General features: G+C 41.5%; 1 protein-coding gene and 1 long non-coding RNA gene across 3 annotated transcripts in view; one reads left to right on the top strand and one right to left on the bottom strand.

Annotated features, from left to right (window-relative positions):
• Positions 1-598: 598 nt before the first annotated feature.
• Positions 599-15,778, top strand: LOC139551788 (uncharacterized). The gene is made up of 6 exons (XR_011670321.1): positions 599-769; positions 3,651-3,808; positions 4,237-4,282; positions 7,519-7,633; positions 7,825-7,887; positions 15,560-15,778. It is a non-coding gene; the product is annotated as an uncharacterized lncRNA (long non-coding RNA).
• Positions 14,836-27,782, bottom strand: part of npr2 (natriuretic peptide receptor 2) — a 50,870-nt gene continuing 37,923 nt past the window's right edge. For both annotated transcript variants that reach the window (XM_071363116.1, XM_071363115.1), the window contains exons 18-22: positions 18,650-18,718; positions 18,384-18,558; positions 16,882-16,980; positions 15,785-15,876; positions 14,836-15,371 (exon numbers count right to left, since the gene is read on the bottom strand). In XM_071363116.1, the coding sequence (XP_071219217.1) occupies positions 15,309-15,371; positions 15,785-15,876; positions 16,882-16,980; positions 18,384-18,558; positions 18,650-18,718 (498 nt within the window). In that variant the 3' untranslated portion in view covers positions 14,836-15,308. The remainder of the gene's footprint in view (positions 15,372-15,784; positions 15,877-16,881; positions 16,981-18,383; positions 18,559-18,649; positions 18,719-27,782) is intronic.

A 27,782-nucleotide genomic window follows, 5' to 3' on the forward strand; every position in this document is an offset into this window, starting at 1 on the left:
GCTTAGTTCAACTGTTGTACCCCATCAGAACCCAAAATATAAGCTTGTTTTACTCCAATGTTTGTAAACAATACACATTTAAACAAACACTGTATGTATAGCCTCAAAACATGGCTAAATCTATATAATTCTGATATCGTGGATGGTCAGTCCTTGCGTCCATAGCTCTGTCTATGAATTTGAGAGTGGTTTTAGCCTACATTTCTCCAGCCCCATCTCTCAGCTTTTTACCAAGACAGAGACGGGTGGTAGCTTTCTTTTGTTTCAACTGCAGATTCCCTCTTTAACTATTTTTAGATATTTTTACAGCTCAAACATGGTCATATAAATAAAATCTTATTCTAGTTCTGTGAACACGGTCTTCTTCACTCTGATTGTGAAGTTTGCTAGTATAACAAAAAATCGTCCAACAGCTGCAACCATAAAAATAGATTAAATAGAACGGGCTTGGAAGTTGGAACCTCTAACCGTGGCATATTATATATTCTAATTCTTAATTCTGTGGATGCAACAATGTAACTTTTCTGCATGGAACGATGTAACAATGTCATTTGTTTACAGTTGCTATGGTTACACTCCTGACAACAGAATAGTAAATAGTAGCGGTTCATTTTGCCAGTAAGCTAGCTAGCTCAATTATCTTGGTTTCACATGATACATTATACATTTTACACTGCTAACTAGTAGTGCAAATATAATGACTGCTTTGGATGCTTCTGTTGAACAAAAATCGATTGGAAAAAGTTTGCTGGATAACTGGGTAGAGGAGGTGAGTTAGGTCACTTTCACAAAGTGCATGGACGCTGTCCTGGCACCTCTCACATCCTGAGGATTGTTGATCCTCAATTACCTGGACGATTGGCTGATTTGTACCCCGATCAGGACCCAGGTCCTGTCAGACAGATACATGCTCCTGACCCACATCAGCGGGCTGGGCATTACTGTAAATGAGAAGAAGATTCGTCTGACTCAGTCCTCATGAGAGCACGCCTGCCCACCAGAGGGGTTCAGGTGATCTTATCTTCCCTCGAACACTTGGTATCCACGGGTGGTATCCACCCTGACCTGCCAACGCTTGTTGGGCTTGCTGAAGGCGGCCTAGTTGCTGATTCCCCTGGGCCTGCTCCATCTCCGGCCTCTTCAGTGGTGGTTCAACTCCCACCGGCTGCACCCAAAGCGTTACCGTCACCGCCAGCTGCGGGTGACCGCACAGTGCCTCAGGGCATTGTTGAGGTGGCATTGTTGCTCCTTTCTCTCAGGTGGGTGGGGATGCTGAGGATGTATCGCCGGGAGCTGGCCAGTACAGACGCCTCCCAGATCGGCTGGGGGGGTGTGACCAAGGGTAGGTCGGCCAGCGGCTGTTGGCTACACCATTGGAGCAGCAGGCACATCAATACACTAGTGCACTGAGCTGTACTGCTGGCCCTGCAGTCTTTCCTTCCACATCTGAAGGGAAGACATGTCCTGATGAGAACGGACAACACCACAGTGGTGGCTTACATCAAACATCCGGGTGGCCTGAGGTCCCACTGCCTCCATCTTATGGCACGGGAGCTCCTTCTTTGGGCTCAGGGACATCTAGTGTCTCTATGCGCAGCACCCATACCTGGCATCCTGAATGTGGCAGCGGATATGCTCTCGAGGGAGGGCCCACCACCTTGGGACTGGAGCCCACATCCCCAGGTCGTGCAGTACCTGTGGGACAAGTTTGGAGGTGGACCTGTTTGCCTCCCTGGGCAATGCACACTACCCCCTGTGGTACTCCATGTCGGATCCACCAGGGCCTCTGGGATTGGATGCTCTGGCTCACGATTGGCCAGGGCTGGAGCTTTACGCATTCCCCCCTATTTTTTCCCTGATCCAGGCTGTGCTGGACAGGACCAGGATGGCGGAGCATCATCAGCTGCTGGTGGCCCCATACTGGCCCAGACGACCCTGGTTCAGCCTTCTCCTGTCTTTGTTGTCTGGGACACCTTGGCAACTGCCCCTGAGACCCGACCTGCCGGGGGTGGCGTCCGAGACAGCACCACCTCACTCTGTGGGCTTGGCCGCTGAATGGCACCAACGGTCCATGTTAGGACTACAGGAGGGTGTAATGAACACCATGCAGAGTGCAAGGGCACTGGCTATTACCGCAGCATACCAGTTGTGCTGGCGGTTGTTCTGCTCTTGGTGCACTGGTATTGAGGCTGTCCCCGAGTCATGCGGGGTGCAGTATGTTCTCCAATACCTACAGTCTCGCTTGGATGAGGGCTTGGCAGCCTCTTCACTGAGAAGGCATTTGGCCGCTCTATCTGCCTGCCATGTGTGGTGGATGGACAGGCCGGTGGGGCGCTATCCCTTGTTCTCCAGGTTTATGAAGGGGGTTTGTCACCTGTGTCCATCTAGGACCCGCTCAGTGGCGAACTGGGATCTGCATGTGGTCTTGGCAGCTTTGGCAAAGCCGCCTTTTGAACCATTGGAGTCTGCCTCCCTGAAACACCTCTCTATGTTGGTGGGTTTCTTGGTAGCGATTACTTCCATGAAGAGGGGGGTGAGCTCCATGCTTTTTCGGTAAGTTCTGAGTGCTACCGGATGGACCCCGGTGGGAGGAGTATATCTCTCCGTCCCAACCCTTCATTCCTCCCGAAGTTTCTGCTTACAACCCCCTGGCAGTGGCAGGGGAGTCTGGGCCTCCATCCAGCATGCTGTGCCCTGTGCGGGCACTGGCTGCCTATGTGGAGCGGACACGGTCAGTGAGAACAACAGACCAGCTCTTTGCTATAGTGAGAGACTCCTGGGGGCTGGGCTATCAAAGCAGAGGCTCTCTCACTGGATCGTGGACACGATTATGACAGCATACCGCCTGGCTGGGAGGCCATTGCTGGGATCTGTGGTGGCACATTAAACACGAGGTGTGGCTGCGTCCTGGGCACTACTGAGATGAGTGCCCCTCGCTGATATCTGTGCTGCGGACAGCTGGGCTTCCTCTTGCACCTTTTTACTAGGTATTATCGGGTAAATGTGGCACCTCCCTCTGCGATTGGTTCAGCAGTCCTGGGTGGCGGGCGCCTCCTCTTCCCGGGACTGTGCCGGGACCCCCCTTCCACATTGACGGCCTCTGCGTCTCGGTCCTGCGCTGGGACTTTGCCACTGGCTGGCCAGGTCCCTCTAGCACCGACTAATCTGGTAGGGGTATACCAATATATTGGAGTGATCCAATATAGTGAAACATAACGAAGGTTACGTATGTAACCACGGTTATGTGAGCTATATGGATCACTCCAATCCTCTACGGTCCTAGAGGCGCCTCAAAATTGATGTAGAGAAAGTGTGTCGCGGCCATGGTGTCTATATATAGGGGCGGACCCCAGCCGTGACACAGGTGTACATGGGAGTAAATCTGTAAATCCTCACCTCGGATGTATCCCTCCGCCGCGGAGTGATACCAATATATTGGAGTGATCCATATACTGTAGTTCACATAACGGTGGTTACATATGTAACCTTCGTTCTCCCTCCTGTTATCTCAGTTAGCTATGAATATGTGCCATCGTTAATAGGTCATTAGTATAAGTCACACCTCTAACTAATTACAAATCATTGAATGCAACAATATGTTGTCACACATGGCACAGCTTTGATTAATCTGTGGAATTACATTCATTCAGCAGGCCACTGCAGTCCTTGACAACGAGAGGCACAGAGCGCACATCCACAAAAATTGACATAAGGGGATTCTCACTGGATCTGTCATCCAAAGTTCAAGATGTCACCACAATGACTCCTGCTTTCACCCATCCCAAGGGTCATGGGGTGAGACAAAGGGGTAGGTACAGTATAAGAACATTGATCAGTTTATGTCAAGAAACATTTTCATCCAGCCTAACCTTGAATAGATTTTTTCCTGGAATGAGTTTGAGATTCAGTGTTCAAACATTCTGTGACTTTACTACTGTGCGAGCTGTTGAAAAGCATACTTTAGTGATGTCTCACTGGCTGGCTTGATTCAAATTCACTCAAACCTTTCAGAGTTGCTTTTAATAATAATAATAATTTATTACATTTCTATAGTGCTTTTCATAAGAATCTCTAAGCACTTCAAAAGCAAAAAACAAACAAGCATTACATCTTCATGGGTAGCCTAACTATAGTTAGGTCAACCAAGAGGCCAAGTCTTTGAGTTGGTGTGTTGATCATCTTCCTAACTGTGATGTTTTCACATCTTAAATGGTTTTCTATGTTATATTTGTTCAGGCCTCAGGGGAGATCTTCTGGAAAAATATCTAATCAAGTAAATAAGGTAGGCCTAATTTATAAAAGTTTCATTTCATAACAGTTATCATAAAGCTTTGAAATATTTTTTTTAGGATGTGACTTGCTCGAGACGTGACACGACATTGCTCATTCCATTTCTTGAGCAGAACTGGTAGGAGGGAAGTGATGTAATTTACAAGTCTTGGTTAGTTTTACAGTTCTTTGAAAACGTTGTGCTTTTTTATTAGACTATGATCTGATTTAACATTTATTTGAATTGTACTGTGGTTAATAGAATATATCCCCAACAATTTGGTTAACATCCCCAACAAGTGCATTTTAAAAAAAGGGAAAGGGAGGTAAGACATGATTTAAAACTGACACAGTTTCTCATAGCCACTGACTTGTGCCGTACAAAACCACACAGTCACTGAACTAGACTTTTACTGAATGCTCAAAGTTATATGTGAAAAAAACAAGTCTCTAACTAGTTTGTTATGACAAAAAGAAGATACATTTGAATAAGTAGCATTAGTCATAATTGGAGAGTATGGCACTGTTGTTTTCCGTGACAATCGTCCTCCGTAGGGAAAAAGTATAAGTAAATGTCAACATGCAGTGCATTCAGAAAGTATTCAGACCCCTTAACTTTTTCAAGCTTTTGTTACGTTACAGCCTCATTCTAAAATTGATTAAACCGTTTTTCCCCTCAACAATCTACACACAATACCCCATAATGACAAAGCAAAAACTGTTTTTTAGACATTTTTGCAAATGTATAAAAAATAGAAAACTGAAATATCACATTTACATAAGTATTCAGACCCTTTACTCAGTACTTTGTTGTAGCATGGACTCCAATCATGTTGTAGAAACATCTCAAGGATGATCAATGGAAACAGGATGCACCTGAGCTCAATTTTGAGTCTCATAGCAAATAATTTAGCAAAAATGTCAAACCTGTTTTCACTTTGTCATTATGGGGATTTTTTTTAAAATGTAATCAATTTTAGAATAAGGCTGTAACGTAACAAAATGTGGAAAAGGAATCTGAATACTTTATGAATGCACTGTATCAACAGAATCTGCTCAATTTGATCTGTGAACACTAATTATGAAGAGAGAGGACAGGGAGTTTACACCACAAATCAGTCTGTTATGACAGCCATCAAATCAAATCAAATGTTATTGGTCACATACACATGGTTAGCAGATGTTAATACGGGTGTAGTGAAATGCTTGTGCTTCTAGTTCCGACAGTGCAGTAATATCTAACAAGTAATCTAACAGTTCTCCAACAACTACTTAATACACACAAATCTAAAGGGGTGAATGAGAATATGCAGATATAAGTATATGAATGAGCGATGGAAATAGGCAAGATGCAATAGATGGTATAAAATACAGTATAAACATGTGATATGAGTAATGTAAGATATGTAAACATTATTAAAGTGGCATTGTTTAAAATGACTAGTGATCCATTTATTAAAGTGTCCAGTGATTGGGTCTCAATGTAGGCAGCAGCTTCTCTGAGTTAGTGATTGCTGTTTAGCAGTCTGATGGCCTTGAGATAGAAGCTATTTTTCAATCTCTCGGTACCAGCTTTGATGCACCAGTACTGACTTCGCCTTCTGGATGATAGCGGTGTGAACAGGCAGTGGCTTGGGTGGTTGTTGTCCTTGATGATCTTTTTGGCCTTCCTGTGACATCGGGTGCTGTAGGTGTCATGGAGGGCAGGTAGTTTGCCCCCGGTGATGCGTTGTGCAGACCACACCACCCTCTGGAGAGCCTTGCGGTTGAGGGCGGTGCAGGTGCCGCACCAGGCTGTGATAGAGCCCGACAGGATGCTCTTGATTGTGCATCTGTAAAAGTTTGTCAGGGTTTTGGGTGACAAGACACATTTCTTCAGCCTCCTGAGGTTGAAGACGCGCTGTTGCACCTTCTTCACCACACTGTCTGTGTGGGTGGACCATTTCAGTTTGTCTGTGATGTGTACGCAGAGGAACTTAAACATTTCCATCTTCTCCACTGCTGTCCCTTCGATGTGGATAGGGGGCTGCTCCCTCTGCTGTTTCCTGAGGTCCACAATCATCTCCTTTGTTTTGTTGACATTGAGTGAGAGGTTGTTTTCCTGACACCACACTCCGAGTGCCCTCACCTCCTCCCTGTAGGCCGTCTCGTTGTTGTTGGTGATCAAGCCCACTACTGTTGTGTCGTCTGCAAACTTGATGATCGAGCTGGAGGCGTGCCTGGCCACACATTCGTAGGTGAACAGGGAGTACAGGAGAGGGCTGAGCACACACCCTTGTGGGTCCCCAGTGTTGAGGGTCAGCGAAGCGGAGATGTTGTTTCCTACCTTCACCACCTGGGGGCGGCCCGTCAGAAAGTCCAGGACCCAGTTGCACAGGGCGGGGAAGACTGTGGACCTGTTGTGCGGTATGCAAACTGAAGTGGGTCTAGGGTGGCCGGTAAGGTGGCGGTGATATGATCCTTGACTAGCCTCTCAAAGCACTTCATGATCACAGAAGATGCACCTTTACTGACATTTAGTTCAGTTATCTTTGCCTTGGGTACAGGAACAATGGTAGCCATCTTGAAGCATGTGGGGACAACAGACTGGGATAGGGAGCGATTGAATATGTCCGTAAACACACCAGCCAGCTGGTCTGCGCATGCTCTGAGGACGTGGCTAGGGATGCCGTCTGGGCCAGCAGACTTGCGAGGTTTAACAAGTTTAAATGTTTTACTCACATCAGCCACGGAGAAGGAGAAGGGGGATGCAGTCTTTGTTAGCCAGCTGCGACGGCAGCACTGTATTATCCTCAAAGCGGGCAAAGAAGGTGTTTAGTTTGTCTGGAAGCGTGACATCGGTGTCCATGACGTGGCTGTTTTTGTTTTTGTAGTCCGTGATTTCCTGTAGAGCCTGCCACATACGTCTCGTGTCTGAGCCATTGAATTGCGACTCCACCTTGTCCCTGTACCAGCATTTCGCTAAATGAATAATGTAGAATAACTGGAACAGTAGAACAATGTAATGCACATGGTAATGAATGTATTACTATGCATATTCATGCACTAATCATGCAAGCCTAAGCATAGCTCTCATTTCTCTCATATCACTACATAGACAGCACTGCATCTACTGATAGATGTAAAAATAGACATCTTAAGTTGTTCAGCAATAATTGAAAATTTGGAAAAACAATGTCAGAGCACCAGAGACGGATAAGCATGTTGCTGTAGGTTCTCATGCTGATATGGTCCTCCTCTATCTCACAGTGAGTGGACACATGCGGAATTCAACCACATGCCTCCCGAAACACAGCTCTGCTCCACCACCAAAGAGGACTACAAAGTCGAAGGCTTTCATCCTTCCCTCTCTTCGCCTCTAAAGGTCTACTTACTAGATCAATGATTTTCTATGAACATGATTACAAAATACCCCTCTTTGTGAGACACATTGTTTTGGGACAAGCTAACTGTCTTCCTGTCTCTTGTATATGTACTGTAAACTGACATCAGTAGTATTCCACTCAAACTTCAACAGACTTAATTTCTAATGCATTCTTTGTTTGCTGTGATTAGGAGCATGACTACAAAGGCGATCAGGCAGTTACTTTTTGGAGTGAGAATCATCAGCACATACAGGTTGGTCTGATTATTCCATTACACCTCCATTTATACTGAACAAAAATATAAACGCAACATGCAACAATTTCAAAGATTTGACTGAGTTACAATTCATATAAGGAAATCTGTCAATTTAAATAAATAAATTAGGCACTAATTATCTATTTCACATGACTTGGAATACAGATATGCATCTCTTGTTCGCAGATACCTTTAAAAAAAAAAAAGGTAAGTGCGTCGATCAGAAAACTAGACAGTACTGAATCTGGTGTGACCACCATTTGCCTTATGCAGCGCGACACATCTCCTTCGCATAGTTGATCAGGCTGTTGATTGTGGCCTGTGGAATGTTTTCCCACTCCTCTTCAATGGCAGTTGCTGGATATTGGAACTGGAACACGCTGTCTTACACGTTGATCCAGAGCATCCCAAACATGCTCAATGGGTGACATGTCTGGTGAGTGTGCAAGCCATGGAAGAACTGGAAAATGTTCAGCTTCCAGGAATTGTGTACAGATACTTTCGACATGGGGCTGTGCATTATCATGCTGAAACATGAGGTGATGGCGTTGGATGAATGGCACGACAATGGACCTCAGGATCTTGTCACGGTATCATAAAAATATCCACCGATAAAATGCAATTATGTTCATTGTCTGTAGCTTATGTCTGCCCATACCATAAACCCACCATTGGGCAATCTTTTCACAACGTTGACATCAGCAAACCGCTTCCCCACACAACGGCATACACATGGTCTGCGGTTCTCAAGCCGGTTGGACCTACTACCAAATTCTCTAAAATAAAGTTGGAGGTGGCTTATGGTAGAGAAATTAACATTACATTCTCTGGCAACAGCTCTGGTGGACTTTCCCGCAGTCAATGTCACTGCTGTTAAAAGAAGAGGACCAAGGTGCAGCGTGGTGAGCGTACATGTTCTTTATTTAGACAAGACGCTGAACAAAACAATAAACACTACAAAACAAACCGTGACGCTAAAGGCTATGTGCCCTAAACAAAGTCAACTTCCCACAAACACAGGTGGGAAAAGGGCAGCCTAAGTATGGTTCTCAATCAGAGACAACGATAGACAGCTGTCCCTGATTGAGAACCCTACCCGGCCAAAACATAGAACTAAAAAAACATAGAACATAGAATACCCACCCCAACTCACGCCCTGACCAAACAAAAATAGAGACATAAAAAGGATCTCTAAGGTCAGGGCGTGAAGGTCAACATACCAATTGCACACTCCCTCAAAACTTGAGACATCTGTGGCATTGTGTTGTGTGACAAAACTGTACATTATAGAGAGGCCTTTTATTTCCCCCAGCACAAGGTGCACCTATGTAATGGCCATGCTGCTTAATCAGTGTTTTGATGTGCCACACCTGTCAGGTGGATGGATTATGTTGGCAAAGGAGAAATTCTCACTAACAGGGATTTAAATAAATATGTGCACAAAACTTGAGAGAAATAAGCTTTTTGTGCATATGGAACATTTCTGGGATTTTTTATTTCAGCTCATGAAACATGGGACCAACACTTTACATGTTGCGTTTATATTTTTGCTCAGTGTACATAACCCTCTCTACATTATGATAAATGGACAGAGCACCATGTTTTCACTATTACGACCGCTTAACATTATAGCCAACATATGTACATTATATTTAATCATCTTTATATATTCTCATATAATATTATATAATACAGCATATTTTCAATCAGATTTTGTGTGACATTAACTCTGTCTGCTATAGTAAAGTGACTGTAATGTTAGTGGTCTCTCTGCTTTTGTGACGCATTTGTTATCCTGCTCTTCCTCTTACAAAAGAGAATACAACAAATGTATTTAAGAGAGCTCCCACTTACCCAGACCTCAGTAAGACATTACATGAGCTTGTGACTAAAGCAAACATTTTCAAAAGCATTTTATTTACCAAATCAAGGTTAGAGGACCATAGCCTTATTCGGTTCATACTATTAGGTTCATACTCTGTGTGACCCACTCCTACCCCTGTATTAAATATCTGCTGCACAATCTGTCTTATATTATCGCAATAAAACCATCTAAATATTATTGCACACTTGGCCCTTGAATCGTAATATTTGATTGCTGTTGATATGTAAGATATGAACCAATGAAAATGATTTTGCATATGTTTGTCATTTTGGTGTCATATTTGATTACTATTTACAAGCCTCGATTTTGAATTTGGTCTCAAGAAGACCTTCAAAAAGACATCTTAGTAGATTCTGCCAATAGTGTTTAAAGAGCACAGCTGGTACAGGGTATTGTCCACTTCTGAATGAGATGCTGCATCTCATCCACTTTTACCCAGTTCAGTTCATTTAAGCCTTGAAACGAGGCAGAAGATACTGTAAAAATAGCATACATAGTCTGATAGTACTCAGTCTACACCAGACCCATATATGTAGAGCCAACTTTTCGAATTTTGTAGTTCTAGACATTTAATTACATAGCACTGTTTAAATATTCTTCTTGCAATGTTAATGGGGAGCTAACATGGCTGCCAGAGAATATTGTAGTGTCATGTAAATGCATCATAATGCAGAAACCTCTCTAAATACATGGCTCTGGTCTACACAAAAGCTATTTTGAAATAAAAGCAAGAAAATATCACTTACAGTATGTCATGTACCGTGTTTTTTCCATGTCTCAGGGTGTGACATTGGTGAATACCAGAAATACTCAGCAAACCTATCAGTGAACGCATGGATGACGAGCATATGCTGTACACACCTGAAAATGTACAGTTGAAGTCGGAAGTTTACATACACCTTAGCCAAATACATTTAAACTTTTTCACAATTCCTGACATTTAATCCTAGTAAAAAAGTCCCTGTCTTTTAATAGTAGAGAGAATGATTTATTTCAGTTTTTATTTATTTCATCACATTCCCAGTGGGTCAGAAGTTTACATACACTCAATTAGTATTTGGTAGCATTGCCTTTAAATTGTTTAACTTGGGTCAAACGTTTCGGGTAACCTTCCACAAGCCTCCCACAATAAGTTGGGTGAATTTTGGCCCATTCCTCCTGACAAAGCTGGTGTAACTGAGTCAGGTTTGTAGGCCTCCTTGCTCGCACACGCTTTTTCAGTTCTGCCCACAAATTTTCTATAGGATTGAGGTCAGGGCTTTGTGATGGCCACTCCAATACCTTGACTTTGTTGTCCTTAAGCCATTTTGCAACAACTTTGGAAGTATGCTTGGCGTCATTGTCCATTTGGAAGACCCATTTGCAAACAAGCTTTAACTTCCTGACTAATATCTTGAGATGTTGCTTCAATATATCCACATAATTTTCCTACCTCATGATGCCATCTATTTTGTGAAGTGCACCAGTCCCTCCTGCAGCAAAGCACCCCCACAACATGATGCTGCCACCCCCGTGCTTCACGGTTTGGATGGTGTTGTTCGGCTTGCAAACCTCCCCTTTTTTCCTCCAAACATAATGATGGTCATTATGGCCAAACAGTTCTATTTTTTGTTTCATCAGACCAGAGGACATTTCTCCAAAAAGTACGATCTTTGTCTTCATGTGCAGTTGCAAACCGTACTCTGGCTTTTTTATGGCGGTTTTGGAGCAGTGGCTTCTTCCTTGTTGAGTGGCCTTTCAGCTTATGTCGATATAGGACTCGTTTTACTGTGGTATAGATACTTTTGTACCTATTTCATCCAGCATCTTTACAAGGTCCTTTGCTGTCGTTCTGGGATTGATTTGCACTTTTCGCACCAAAGTACATTCATCTCTAGGAGACAGAAGGTGTCTCCTTCCTGAGCGGTATGGCGGCTGCGTGGTCCCATGGTGTTTATACTTGCGTACTATTATTTGTACAGATGAATGTGGTACCTTCAGGCGTTTGGAAATTGCTCCCGAGGATGAACCAGACTTGTGGAGGTTTACAATAATTTTTTTGAGGTCTTGGCTGATTTCTTTTGATTTTCCCATGATGTCAAGCAAAGAGGCACTGAGTTTGAAGGCAGGCCTTGAAATACATCCACAGGTACACCTCCAATTGACTCAAATGATGTCAATTAGCCTATCAGAAGCTTCTAAAGCCATGACACCATTTTCTGGAATTTTCGAAGTTGTTTAAAGGCACAGTCAACTTAGTGTATGTAAACTTCTGACCCACTGGAATTGTGATACAGTGAATTATAAGTGAAATATCCATCTGTAAACAATTATTGGAAAAATGACTTGTGTCATGCACAAAGTAGGTGTCCTAACCAACTTGCCAAAACTATACTTTGTTAACATGAAATTTGTGGAGTGGTTGACAAACGAGTTTTAATGACGCCAATCTAAGTATATGTAAACGTCCGACTTCAACTATACCTGTTACGAGCATTGAACATATCATGCATTTTATGAACAGTGGTATTAAATTATGTTTCTAGTATGCTACATAAGACAAATTATGTCAAGTCTCTGCACCACATATGGTATAACTTTTGTTCATCAAGCATTTTCTCCACTGCAGTGGTTCCATAGCCAAGCAATTATGTAGAAACTGTACAATAAAACATTAGTGAGAATACATTCTATATCACAATTTCATTGAAAGCCTTAATAATGCTTAATCATGTTCTTATGATTTGTGTAAGTTCTGCACATGATTTAACACAACTAGACAGATGAAAGGCATTGGATTGTGACTATATCCCAGGGTTATTATCTCCTTGTTGAATTACAGTTGTTATCTTTTTATTCATACCAGGGCTTTGTATCAATACAATTATCTCTGTTTGTTCATGCTGTTATTTTTGCTTGTAGGTTATTTTTCTCCACTTATGCGGTCTCATTTTGAAACACCAAATTACCACAATTGAGCACTGCTGAACAACAGAAAGCAACATTTTCCTCTTTCTCCTGCGCTAGGCAAAAATTGATCTGGCTATTGACCTTCGACAAATGCCAGAAGCCAGACATTTTCTTCGATGAGGAAACTGTTTTTCCACCTTTAGGGACAAGAGAGGCACACAGAAGCCTTCACTGTACCGATGTCAGACATACTGATGTTCATGCAGCCTCCTTACATCAGAGAGCAGGGCTCGATTCAAATACGTGTTCTGTTGATCAGAGGACAATTTTACATGGTGTTACTCTCTCCTCTCCCTTTCAGCAGAGATTAGGAGGAGGTAGCTATGGCAACAAGTAATTTTAGACTACATTTATGCAGCTTTTTTCCCAAACATTTCATTACCTCATGGGATTAGATGAGGAAACAATTGGTGTCTGAAACAGATGCAATTTAGCTACTTACTGCCAAGTGAAATATATTGCCACCTACTCCAAATGAAATGTGATTAAGTAAATATTCCCTTCTTGAGTAAACGTGACTACTAATTTTCCCCTTGGTTAGATGAATAATGTCTGTTGATCTATCCATAAATGTACCTTTGTTTAGGTTTATAAATTATGTATTACAGTACTTACATCACTGTATTTCCCTGTGAAGGGGCATACTGCTCTGCTTAAAATGGATGTGGTGCTTTTGTCAGAGACCAATTGTGAACATACCTGCATTGCAAATTCAGTCAGTGCATTCCCCATCGAAAGCTCACTTCTAAGTTGTCTATCCTCCCAAGCAGCATACAAAAATGCTAGTGAAATTCTTCTCCCTCGCTTCAAAAAGATAAAACCAGGAGCCCTTGTTGACTCAACAATAAGTAACATTTATCCTTAATTAATTCTACAGTAAAAGATCCAGAAGTCAGTCTATAGCAAATAAATTGTAAATTTACAGTAATTACATATCTGTACGCACACACGTACAGAATAGCAAATTGTACACTCCCTGAAAGGGAAACATAAGTGACGATAGTCTTATGAGACACTGTTACTTGGTTGATAAGTGAATTGGAGCGACTGAACATTTAGTCCTGTTAAGGGACCCACCACCTCCTCACTTCATTGTGCGACTTGCTAACGGGCACATTCAGTGTGGCAGTAGAGCTGAGGGGAGTGGGTGGGCGGTAATTACGACTCAGGCCCGGAGGGAAGCTGTTCCCTGCAGAGATGAAGAGACACACATGATGCCATGCCACAGGTGATAATGGACTGGTGATGTCATTGCAGCTTAACACAACTGCATCCTGCACCCCCTGATATTGGCTGTCATTTCTTGACTAATTGTTGCTTTTGAATGAGCTTCTTCTCACTCTGCATCTTTGACATGCAAACAGTTCATTGTAGGTGCTTAATTTGCAGTTTTTGACAACGTTGCAATGTGAAAAGACAAGATTTTTCTCAATGGTGCATATGGTGGTGTTCTAAAATGTAATTGAAGGTTTCTGACACTGTCAGACAATGCAAATACTAGGCTATGGATGATTGTATCATGGGCCTTTGGTTTAATAAAATAAAGAAAAATGTAACACTAATTAGCTTGGCATAACTTCTGTTATTCATTTGTGAAATGTAATATATTAAAGTGGTATGCTATAATTAGAATTCAGGCTCTCTAAGGTACCATAGCAATTTCAACAGATGGGCCATTCAAGATTCCCAACAGGTTATGCTGTGTGCATACAATTGGTTGGATTTACCTTCAACTGAATAGCATACACTTTCATTCCTAAAAAAGACAAATCATTCAAGCAAGTTCTCTTACATTTTTAGAGGACGGCATAAGGAAACTTAATTAAGTAGGAGTTAAATCTAGGAGAAAATATTTGGTTAAGCATTATCAGGGGAATATGGCCCAGTTCTAAAAGTTCTGACGTTCAGCCAGAAATAAGTAATTAGCTGGCTACAAGGAATGTCCCCCTTATACCGTCAATCATGACACATCAAAGTGTTATTTTTTTGTAAACAATACTAAATCATGAAATGTTTTGATCAAAAGGACATTAACAGTGCAGTGCACAGACCCACACAGGACTATGAAAACACACTATGTTAAACCATAAATAATATTCTCTGAACAATGATTTGTTGTATTTTACACCGTTTATTGAACAAAATATCTTACAATATCTTGGATGTACATATATACATATATCATCTTGTACTGTATGACATCACTGTGGAACTCTAACCTCTGCATTGACATTGATCATTACACTGTGCCTATCTGTTATGAACGCTGTATGGAACTATTAATACATCATTGACTTCCAAACACATTATACAAATCTTGATATAAAGCACAAAAAAATATTAATTCATCATCATCGAAAAGTACTCACTCTCAGGACAGAAAGATTCTTCATACAAAACATCTTTACAACTTTTTGCAGTTACCGTACACAGGTATTAAACATACCATTAAACATCCCTTCTTTTCATACTTTAGGAGGGTATCCCCTTTAGGACTTATTCTAAAACAAATAAAGCAGTGGCTGGCTGTGCCACTGTGTAGCCTCCTCTGTGGTTGGCTCCAATGTGAGTACAGTAGCACCTCTCAAATAACGTACACGTCTGTCTTCTCCCCCTGAAGCCAATAGGTTCTCATTTTTCCTTTGCCCTGGAAAAACACAGAAATCAATAGGTGTCATCAATGGAGACGAGTGGGAGTGATGGCTACACAAAAGGGCTTCACTTCCTTAAAGGGTGACCCTGACATTTGCAGGTCCTGTTAGAACTCATCTGACATCCCTAGAGAGTATACTACTCCACATAACCAGATATTATGGTTCTCTTTCATTTTGACAGGAGAGCACGGACATCTTTTCTTCATGACACTCGTAATCTGAGAGGCCCAGAGCTCCACATCTACTGACATGCAATGCATTCCTCCACCAAGAGAATAAACAGGATGGGAATCACAAGACCACATTTACCATTCTTTCATATTCCTTCGTCTATCAAACAATACTGAATACATGAAGCCATTAAAGATAATGCTGACAACACATTCATTACTCATTGTGGCCTCACCTTCATTTCTACGTCCCCTCTTAACTGGAGATCAAAATAGCCAAACTCATCCAGCACTTCTTTGGTGGCTGAAGAGAGGTGGATCCTCAAGGCTGTGAAACACATCAATGGGACAAGAGACACATCACAGTGAGTGTTTTGCAGGGAGTGACACCCAGTTGCATTACATACAAGCATTTATCCTCTGCCATATGCACTGGGGCAGACAATAACAATTATAATACACGCGCATACTGTACGTTAACCAAGTAGATCTGTCTATGTTAGGTGGTCAAAAGTAGAAATGAACAGTGAAATCCTTCCTGGTGCTGTGGATATAGTGCCTAGAAACAACTTGACAGTGCAGTCCCAGAGGTGATTCCTACATCTATAGGATATGTGATGGTATACAGTTTTATCACTACGGATGTGACATGGGTATAAGTGTTATTAACTATTTATCAATGGACGTGAAAGCACACAGCAGGAAATGAGCAGGAAGGGAGTGGGTTAATCAATAACGTGATGAGTCTCTCACAAAACCTCCTGCCTGGCACAACACCAGTGGTCCCACTACCACGACACCAGTTAAGAACAGCTGCCAGTAATACCAGTCCAGATAATCACTCTTAAACTACGATGACAACCTCCATCCTGTCTGTTGCTTTGTGACTATAAATATCCCATTCCCTGTCTACTTTATGCATCCCTTGACGTTTACGTTTCTGACAGGGAAATATGTGCAAAGAGCTAGTCCACAATTTGTATAATTGGATGGTCATGGACTCTCAGACACAAGATATCAGTCAGATTTAGTTAAGACAAATAATGACGGGGAACCAGTCTTTCACAAACACCATTGCATGAGACCAATACAACAGGGAATACTCCGTGGACGAACAACCACAAAATCCAAATCCGAGCAAATACCACATAAATAACAAATAATGAGTACTTAGTAGTCAGTGTGTGTCAACTGAAATATTTATTTTTCCCCAATTGAATTCTAGAATGTGACCATTGTTCCTTTCAGCAGCATTTCGTTCTAATATTTATTTATTTAAAAAGCGCTGACAGCCACTAAAATAGAACAACAGAGATCCGAATCTGACACTCACCCTCTCCATTCGATTCCATCCGAGACGCTGTGTTGACAGTATCTCCAAATAAACAATATCTGGGCATTTTCAGACCCACCACCCCAGCACAGACAGGTCCTGAAATGAAGAAAGGCAGTGAATTATGCTGGAAATATACTCCATGGAAAGTATAGATAAAGTAGCATTTCTTTCATTACCAGAACCTCACATGATAAGTTAAGTGTACTTAAAAGCATGAAAGATTAGATTGAACTCAAACAACGCATGCAAAAAATGATGAGATTGCGCACCTCCCACGCAGACTGTTGAAAGACCTATCAGTGATGTTCATGTCAAGTGTTTGAATAAGAACATACTGTACATTCTGCCTGCATGAGATAATGTCCGAGAACTATCGACAAAACCCCCCCCGAAAAGCTTGACCTGATCCGCCTGAGCGTGCAATACTGCCTGTACTTGTTCAAATATTGTCACTACTGGAGAAATTGCCAGAGATTTCTTAACTGAAATACAGTATGTCCTGAAACCTAGATATTGTAATCAACGGTCATAACCATTCACAACAGTTTATATAAATGACTGAGCAAAAGCCCCATGAAGCAGGAATAGGCAGGATACATAAGTGGGCAATTGAATCACAGATGAGTTCTTGGCTAGTCGACTATTTGCAACAATGATAAAAATAATCATCATTTAAACATTTTTACTCAATAGGGGTCTCAACTTACTGTTGAGAGTTAGAATAATAGAATGTGCAATTTCAAAACTTGGTTGTGCATCAGCGATCACATAATTAGCCCGTATCAGCAAAAAATGTTTTATTGGTAAGTTAGTCTAGCGGCCAGCTATCTAAACTTGTAGTCAGTTATCATATTAAAAACTGCAAACATTTTCCTCCACCCTACGGCAAAATGTGTAGAATTGCAGGAAATTAGCTGTAAAACTGCACATTTTTTCTCTCCGCTCCATGGCAAAATGTGTAGAATTGCAGGAAATTAGCTGTAAAACTGCAAATTTTTTCTCTCCGCTCCATGGCAAAATGTGTAGAATTGCATGAAATGAGTTAGAAAATTGCAAAATCTTCTCCACATCCAATGGCAAAACAAGTAGAATTGCAGGAAATGTACTTTAAAACCCATGAGGCACTGCGGCACCTCATGAGTACCGTTTTTTTGTGGCCCCCACCCCCATCAAAGTTGCCCTTACCTGATTTACAATATAATAAATAGTGTGTCATAACATAGTTAAGCTATTTGTCATAGAATTAAATATACTGACAATGGCTAGGGCAGATCATGTAACATTTAGGAGGTATTGAAAGATTGAAGTTTTATATGATTTATTCAAGTTTTTTAGGCGTTAATTATGTAGAAGCCAAGGATAGGGAGTAGGATTGAGCAGTGCCCAAAGACACGGATTAATTCACCTGGACACAAACTTTTTTTTTAACTGCCAGCTTCCAACAGTATATAAGCATAAAACATTTTAACAATCATTCCAAATTACATGTGAAATGGTACCTGTGTGGATTCCTATCCTTAGCCGTAACTGGTCTTGGGGTCTGTGTCGAATCTTGAATGTTTTCACCTGTTCTAGTAAGGCTAAGGACATCCCAGCGATCTCTCTTGCGTGGAGTTTACCATTCCTTACCGGAAGCCCTGACACCACCATGTACGCATCACCAATGGTCTCCACCTGAGATATACATGACAACATGTCAGCAGGTAAAACAGGTGATTATATCACTGGTTGAAAATAACAAAAAAACATGATTACTCTGACTTACCTTGTACACATCAAAATTATCGATGATGGCATCAAAGCAAGTGTAAAGATCATTCAGCACCGTCACAACCTACGGAGAATTTAAAAATACTTTAGGTACAGTACTCAGGTAAACTAGAAACAATTGTTCACGGTTAAAACGATCGGAAACACCACCACTAAAAGCATATTACCATTACTCTTCTGCTCCCTCAGTCTCTATTTCAGAAATACTTATTTAGCTAGTGGTAAACTATTGTGAAACGAAGCAATTTCAAAGAAAGTGTCCAAAGATAGTAAATTCCACTTTGTGCGTTCATGAGGCATGTTCCATTTGGTTTGCCCCTGTGGATGACGGATATGTGTTTCTGCATGAACTCCCAATGGCTCCCCCAGTCAGATGAAAATATGTCTGTCTGTTCCCCCGCCTTGGGCCAGTTCCCAGAACCTCAGATTACTGAGAAATGCATTTGCATGAGTAAAACAATGCAACAGACTAAATACTGGGAACACATTTTCAAAAAAAGGATTCAGAATTTGAAGATAAATAATTACGTAAAATATCAGCTGTTTATTCAAAAAGAGATATGAAGTGTTTCATGTTCTCATTCGTCAAATGACTGTTTGACTATTGTAATGCCCCTGAGTAGCTATTAGTTAGGAGATTCAGTGTGCTCATGGAGAGAGAAATGGGGTTCAGAGAACTATTTCAGTGCTAGTTTATACATTATTTAACCAGGTAGGCCAGATGAGAACAAGTTCTCATTTACAACTGCGACCTGGCATAGATAAAGCAAAGCAGTGCGACACAAACAACACAGAGTTACACATGGGATAAACAAACGTACAGTCAATAACACAATAGAAACATCTATATACAGTGTGTGCAAATGTAGTAAGATCAGGGAGGTAAGGCAATAAATAGGACATAGTGGCAAAATAATTACCATTAGGACAACTAAACACTGGAGTGATACATAGTGCAGAAGATGAATGTGCAAGTAGAGATACTGGGGTGCAAAGGAACAAAAAAATAAATAACAATATGGGGATGAGGTAGTTGGGTGGGCTATTTGCAGATGGGCTGTGAACAGGTGCAATGATCGGTAAGCTGCTCTCGTTCCAGTCATTGGCAGCAGAGAACTGGAAGGAAAGGTGGCCAAAGGAGGAGTTGGCTTTGGGGATGACCAGTGAAATATACCTGCTGGAGCGTGTGCTGCTATGGTGACCAGTGAGCTGAGATAAGGTGGGGCTTTACCTAGCAATGACTTATAGATGACCTGGAGCCAGTGGGTTTGGCGACGAATATAAAGCGAGGGCCAGCCAATGAGAGCATACAGGTCGCAGTGGTGGGTAGTATATGGGGCTTTGGTGACAAAATGGATGGCACTGTGATAGACTGCATCCAATTTGCTGAGTATAGTGTTGGAGGCTATTTTGTAAATTACATCGCCGAAGTCAAGGATCGGTTGGATAGTCAGTTTTACGAGGGTATGAGTGAAGGATCCTGTTGCGGAATAGGAAGCCGATTCTAGATTTAATTTTGGATTGGAGATAATTAATGTGAGTCTGGAAGGAGAGTTTACAGTCTAACCAGACACCTAGGTATTTGTAGTTGTCCACATATTCTAAGTCAGAACCGTAGTGATGTTAGACGGGTGGGCAGCGATCGGTTGAAGAGCATGCATTTAGTTTTACTTGCATTTAAGAGCAGTTGGAGGCCACGGAAGGAGCGTTGTATGGCATTGAAGCTCGTTTGGAGGTTTGTTAACACAGTGTCCAAGGAAGGGCCAGAAGTATACAGAATGGTGTCGTCTGCGTAGAGGTGGATTAGAGAATCACCAGCGGCAAGAGCGACATCATTGATCTATACAGAGAAAAGAGTCGGCCCAAGAATTGAACCCTGTGGCACCCCCATAGAGACTGCCAGAGGTTCGAACAACAGGCCCTCCGATTTGACACATTGAACTCTATCTGAGAAGTAGTTGGTGAACCAGGCGAGGCAGTCATTTGAGAAACCAAGGCTGTTGATTCTGCCGATAAAAATGCGGTGATCGACAGAGTCGAAAGCATTGTCCAGATCGATGAAGACGGCTGCACAGTATTGTCTTTTATCGATGGCGGCTATGATATCGTTTAGGACCTTGAGCGTGGCTGAGGTGCATTCATGACCTGCTCGGAAACCAGATTGCATAGTGGAGAAGGTACGGTGGGATTCGAAATGTTCAGTGATCTGTTTGTTATCTGTAGTTGAAGTTTCAGACGGGCTTATCATTATTTGTTAAACCATTTCGACTTAATCTAATATTTATTTATATACAGTACCAGTCAAAGGTTTGGACACCTACCCATTCAATATTATTATTACATTTTTTATTACCATTTTCTACATTGTAGAATAATAGTGAAGACATCAAAACTATGAAATAACACATATGGAATCATGTAGTAACCAGATAAGTGTTAAACAAATCAAAACATATTTAACATTTGAGATTCTTCAAAAGCAGCCACCTTCTTGAATTTAATGTAATTTATTTTGAGCCACAGATATTTACAACAATGTGGACCCAGAGGACATCAAAGTATGAATTAAAACACTTATTTCCAAAGTGGTCTTTGATGGTAAAAACAATAACACGATTAAAAGAGAAGACAAAATTACAAACAACCATAAATACATTAATTTATATTGACATCCTAAAAAGTGGCACTATTCAATGCACTTCTCCCTAACCTTAAAAATCAACCATATTCATTTCACATTAAAACAATCTATTAATTGTACATCATACCGATCCTTCAAATAAATACACCTGACCAGCAGTAGGGGCCACAAGGGGCAGTGGAGTGGTTTCTCTTACTTAGACAACCTTGTCCAAATAAAAAGTTTTTCCTGCTTTTTAAAGCTATTTTTACTTTTTATTTGCTTGATCTCCAAGGGAAGGCTTTTCCATAGACAAATGCCTGTATAGAAAAACGTGTTCCTCTCAGTACTGTTTACTCTTGGGATTTTACAAGACATAACACTAGCTCTGGTATTGTGACTGTGTTGGTTATAGACCATATCAATATGGTTTTCCATATAACCTGGCGCACGGCCATTTAAGATGTCAAACATATGATTAAGTTGGTTCACTCTGGACTCCAAAGGCAACAAGCCCACCTCCCAGAACTCCTGTACCCCTATGTGGTTTCTAGTAGAGACATTCAGCATATACCTGATAACATTATTTTGCATGACCTGCATTCTCTTTTTCAGCTTTTTTGATAGCCCACTATACCAAGCAGAGCAGCATAATCAACATGACACTGAATCAAGGTTGAGACAAGCAGTTTCTAACTTTAATGTTAAAATATTTAGTGTTACGATATCAACATTTCTATTTGTTTGCCATTTTAGAAAGAATTTTTAGCAGCAATCAGGTCTCCAGAAAGGGATTGATCTAGGGACACACAAAGATAAGTTACATTTGTTTTAGATTCAATCTCCTTGCCAGCACAGTTTACTGTTATCTTGTCAGCCCTAAGCAAGCTATGTTTTGTTCCAAACAAAATAGATTAAGTTTTTCCCAAATGTAGTGACAATTTGTTGTCAGACAACCAATCTCTAACAAAATGCAATTCCTTACTCAGGGTCTCCTCTATGTAAACTGTATCCTTCCCTGATACCAGTATGGCTGAGTCATCAGCATAAAGCAGGAGTTTGCACTTTACTGTATCTGGCATATCATTAACAAATATAAGAGAGGCTCTAAAATGTATCCCTGCGGTACTCCACAGGATATTTCTTTGGCCTCTGACAGAACATCACCAACATTACATACTTGTGTTCTGTTGGTCAGATAATACCTAAAACAATTCCCTGCTATATCATTTAGACCCATGCATTTCAGTTTCATCAGGAGAATATCATGGTCCACAGTGTCAAAAGCTTTCTGCAAGTCTAACATGACAATACCTGTATAGTTCCTTCTCACTTTCCTGCTTAATGTGGTCAAAAAGGTGGACAAGGCAAGTATCAGTGGAATGAGCTGTTCTAAAGCCAGATTGTAGTTCATAAAGAAGTTTGTGCTCAAGAAGGTATCCCTCAAGTTGATTAAAAATAAATCTCTCAACAACTTTGGATGAGGTGCTAAGGATCGACACAGGCCTGTAGTTTCCTACATTTGTTTTACTGCTCCTCTTGTGGAGTGGAACCACCCGGGCTGTTTGAGATCCTTGGGAAATGTACCACTACTAATAGAAAGGTTTACAATATGTGTTATCATTTTAGCATTGACACAAGCACTATCCTTTATGAATCTTGCAGGAAGATTATCCAGCCCAGTTGCTTTGTTTGTGCTCATTAAGCATAGTAGATTGTTAACTTTGTCCTCTGTTACCATGCACAGCTCAAACAAATAATTTGTGATACCTTTGCTATGGTAAAAGTTATTAATGAAAGACTGGCCAGTGTCCAGAGCAGATGGGTAACTTCTTAACCAGAGATGAGGCTATAGTGGTAAAAAATGTGGTAAAATAATTTGCAACCTTTGCCTGGTCATAACATAAAACATAATCAATATCCAGGCCAATACTTTTACCTTATGGGGAGTTTTTAAGCCAATGTCCTTTAAAATTTTCCACAGTTTACGGGGCTGATGTAAGTTGTCAGTAACGGCATATACCCTTTGCTTTGATGACAGCTACTGTATGCACACTCTTGGCATTCTCTCAACCAGCTTCATGAGGTAGTCACATGGAATGCATTTCAATTAACAGGTGTGCATTGTTAAAAGTTAATTTGTGGAATTTCTTTCCTTAATGCGTTTGAGCCAATCAGTTGTGTGGTGACAAGGTAGGGGTGGTACAGTGAGGGAAGAAAATATTTGATCCCCTGCTGATTTTGTACATTTGCCCACTGACAAAGAAATTATCAGTCTATAATTTTAATGGTAGGTTTATTTGAACAGTGAGAGACAGAATAACAACAAAAATCCAGAAAAACGCATGTCAAAAATGTTATAAATTGATTTGCATTTTAATGACGGAAATAAGTATTTGACCCCCTCTCAATCAGAAAGATTTCTGGCTCCCAGGTGTCTCTTATACAGGTAACGAGCTGAGATTAGGAGCACACTCTTAAACGGAGTGCTCCTAATCTCAGCTTGTTACCTGTATAAAAGACACCTGTCCACAGAAGCAATCAATCAATCAGATTCCAAACTCTCCACCATGGCCAAGACCAAAGAGCTCTCCAAGGATGTCAGGGACAAGATTGTAGACCTACACAAGGCTGGAATGGGCTACAAGACCATCGCCAAGCAGCTTGGTGAGAAGGTGACAACAGTTGGTGCGATTATTCGCAAATGGAAGAAACACAAAAGAACTGTCAATCTCCCTCGGCCTGGGGCTCCATGCAAGATCTCACCTCGTGGAGTTGCAATGATCATGAGAACGGTGAGGAATCAGCCCAGAACTATACGGGAGGATCTTGTCAATGATCTCAAGGCAGCTGGGACCATAGTCACCAAGAAAACAATTGATAACACACTACGCCGTGAAGGACTGAAATCCTGCAGCGCCCGCAAGGTCCCCCTGCTCAAGAGAGCACATATACATGCCCGTCTGAAGTTTGCCAATGCACATCTGAATGATTCAGAGGACAACTGGGTGAAAGTGTTGTGGTCAGATGAGACCAAAATGGAGCTCTTTAGCATCAACTCAACTCGCCGTGTTTGGAGGAGGAGGAATGCTGCCTATGACCTAAAGAACACCATCCCCACTGTCAAACATGGAGGTGGAAACATTATGCTTTGGGGGTGTTTTTCTGCTAAGGGGACAGGACAACTTCACCGCATCAAAAGGGACGATGGACGGGGCCATGTACCGTCAAATCTTGGGTGAGAACCTCCTTCCCTCAGCCAGGGCATTGAAAATGGGTCGTGGATGGGTATTCCAGCATGACAATGACCCAAAACACATGGCCAAGGCAACAAAGGAGTGGCTCAAGAAGAAGCACATTAAGGTCCTGGAGTGGCCTAGCCAGTCTCCAGACCTTAATCCCATAGAAAATCTGTGGAGGGAGCTGAAGGTTCGAGTTGCCAAACGTCAGCCTCGAAACCTTAATGACTTGGAGAAGATCTGCAAAGAGGAGTGGGACAAAATCTCTCCTGAGATGTGTGCAAACCTGGTGGCCAACTACAAGAAACGTCTGACCTCTGTGATTGCCAACAAGGGTTTTGCCACCAAGTACTAAGTCATGTTTTGCAGAGGGGTCAAATAGTTATTTCCCTCATTAAAATGCAAATCAATTTATAACATTTTTGACATGCGTTTTTCTGGATTTTTTTGTTGTTATTCTGTCTCTCACTGTTCAAATAAACCTACCATTAAAATTATAGACTGATCATTTCTTTGTCAGTGGGCAAATGTACAAAATCAGCAGGGGATCAAATACTTTTTTCCCTCACTGTATATATAGGATTGCCCTATTTGGTAAAATACCAAGTCCATATTATGGCAAGAACAGCTCAAATAAGCACGGAGAAACGACAGTCCGACATTACTTTAAAGACATGAAGGTCAGTCAATCCGGAAAATGTTTCTTCAAGTGCAGTCGCAAAAACCATCAAGGGCTATGATGAAACTGGCTCTCATGAAGACCGCCACAGCAAAGGAAGACCCAGAGTTACCTCTGCTGCAGAGGATAAGTTCATTAGAGTTACCAGCCTCAGAAATTGCAGTCCAAATAAATGCTTCACAGAGTTCAAGTAACAGACATCTCAACATCAACTGTTCAGAGGAGACTGTGTGAAAATTAGGCCTTCATGGTCGAATTACTGCAAAGAAACCACTACTAAAAGACACCAATAAGAAGAAGGTGGCTTGGGCCAAGAAACACGAGCAATGGACATTTTTCATTCCATTTGAGATTTTTGGTTCCAACCGCTGTGTCTTTGTGAAACACAGAGTAGGTGAACGTATTATCTCTGCATGAAGCATGGAGGAGATGGTGTGATGGTGCTTTGCTGGTGACACGGTCTGTGATTTATTTAGAATTCAAGGCACAGTTAACCAGAATGGCTACCACAGCATTCTGCAGCGATACGCCATCCCATCTGGTTTGTGCTTAGTGTGACTATCATTTGTTTTTCAACAGGACAATGACCCAACACCCCTCTAGGCTGTGTAAGGGCTATTTGACCAAGAAGGAAAGTGATGTAGTGCTGCATCAGATGACCTGGCCTCCACAATCACCCGACCTCAACCCAATTGAGATGGTTTGGGATGATTTGGCCCGGAGATTGAAGGAAAAGCAGCCAACAAGTGCTCAGCATATGTGGGAACTCCTTCAAGACTGTTGGAAGAGCATTCCAGGTGAAGCAGGTTGAGAGAATACCAAGAGTGTGCAAAGCTGTCAAAGGCTGTCTACTTTGAAGAATCTAAAATATGTTTTGTTTAACACTTCTTTGGTTACTACATGATTCCATGTGTTATTTCATAGTTTTGGTGTCTTCACTATTATTCTACAATGTAGAAAATAGTACAAATAAAGAAAAACCCATGAATGAGTAGGTGTGTCCAAACATTTGACTGGTACTGTATGTTAACTAAATAGAGCACTAAATGGTAGATGAGATACCTGGACCTCAAAGCCACACTAATGTTAAAGAATACTCTGCATTCTGTAGTCTTAATTAAATAGATCTGTGACCTGAAAATCAAGTGCGTAGAATAACTGATTCAATATACTGTATTACACTGCCACTAAAAGCTAGTGGTTGGATTCTTAGCTCTGAGCTATATGAACATTTGCTGAAAGGTAAGATGTATGATTGTTCTTGTAAGTAGCTTTCTGCTGGATGTATAGAATTGATCAGTCTGGGTAAAAAAAACAGTGGTTCTCAACTGGTTTTGCCTCGGAACCCAAATTGAACCAGGTTGTCTCAGTTGCGACACAATATTCGCCAAAATACAATCTGGAAAACTAATTTTTATGCTATACAGATAGTAAATGTAGCAATTACAAGACGACAAGGGAACAACATTCCCAACTCTTTTATTGTCAATAATACAATTTTGCCCATATTCATGATAAAGAATGTTAATAAACTCACTCACTTGAGACCACAAAATTAACCAAAATAGTACTGCTAACAGCACTATATTGAAAATATTGTGATTGAATACTTTTTTCCCGCAAATCAAATTATTTTAAAATGTAACCTCATCATTTCTACACACTTTCTACTTGGTTTACGTTGCTTCAATTCAGAATGCATGATTTTTAAAATGATTTTGATGTTTTTTTTACTCTGACACCCGCGAGCCACTCAAAGCCTCCCGCAACACACCAGTGTAGAATCGCTGCTGTAAAGTATCTTCACTACTTCAGAAGAAACACTCCAGTAACACCACATGCATTCCTGGCACAAGTTGCATCAAGAAAAAAACCTGGTTCCTCTGGATACATTTCAGAGTTCTGAATGACCAAAATGTTTGGAGAAAAAAATAACATGTTGGGGCACTGCACTTAAAACCACTGAGACCATTACAACCATCCCATCGGCCTTTCATCCTCATACAGTACATTTAGACCCTGTTGAAGGGAGTCTCTCAATGATATGAGTGGTCTTGAAATCTGCTTCATCTGAGAAAGAAATTCCATTGCAGCTATAGCACCCAATGACTCAACAATGCGTCAATACGCTCTCAGTACTATTTTGAGTTGTGGCCTCAGTGTGGGAATGCTTTATAACTAGGAGACATACGGTAGGTGCTCTAATAGGCTCTGTGAGGTTACGTAAGTGACAAAGAAGCTCCTCTTCACATTCTCTTATTTTCTTATAATGAGCTGTTGGATCAGCATATTTTCAAACTTCATGTCAGCTACCTCTGAGTGTCTTGGGAGAGCGTTGACATTGTAGTCATTTAGCAGACACTTTTATCCAAAGCGACTTAGAGGAGCAGTTAGGGTTAAATGCCTTGCTCAAGGGCACATCAACTTTATTTCTTCACCTTGTCGGCTCGGGATTAGAACCAGCGACCTTTCGGTTACAACATTCTTATCCTCCCGAGTAGCGCAGCAGTCTAAGGCACTGCATCTCAGTGCTAGAGGCGTCACTAAAGACCCTGGTTCGATTCCAGGCTGTATCACAACCGGCCGTGAT

This window comes from Salvelinus alpinus, chromosome 24 (assembly GCF_045679555.1).
Source record: "Salvelinus alpinus chromosome 24, SLU_Salpinus.1, whole genome shotgun sequence".
NCBI classification, from domain to species: domain Eukaryota; kingdom Metazoa; phylum Chordata; class Actinopteri; order Salmoniformes; family Salmonidae; genus Salvelinus; species Salvelinus alpinus.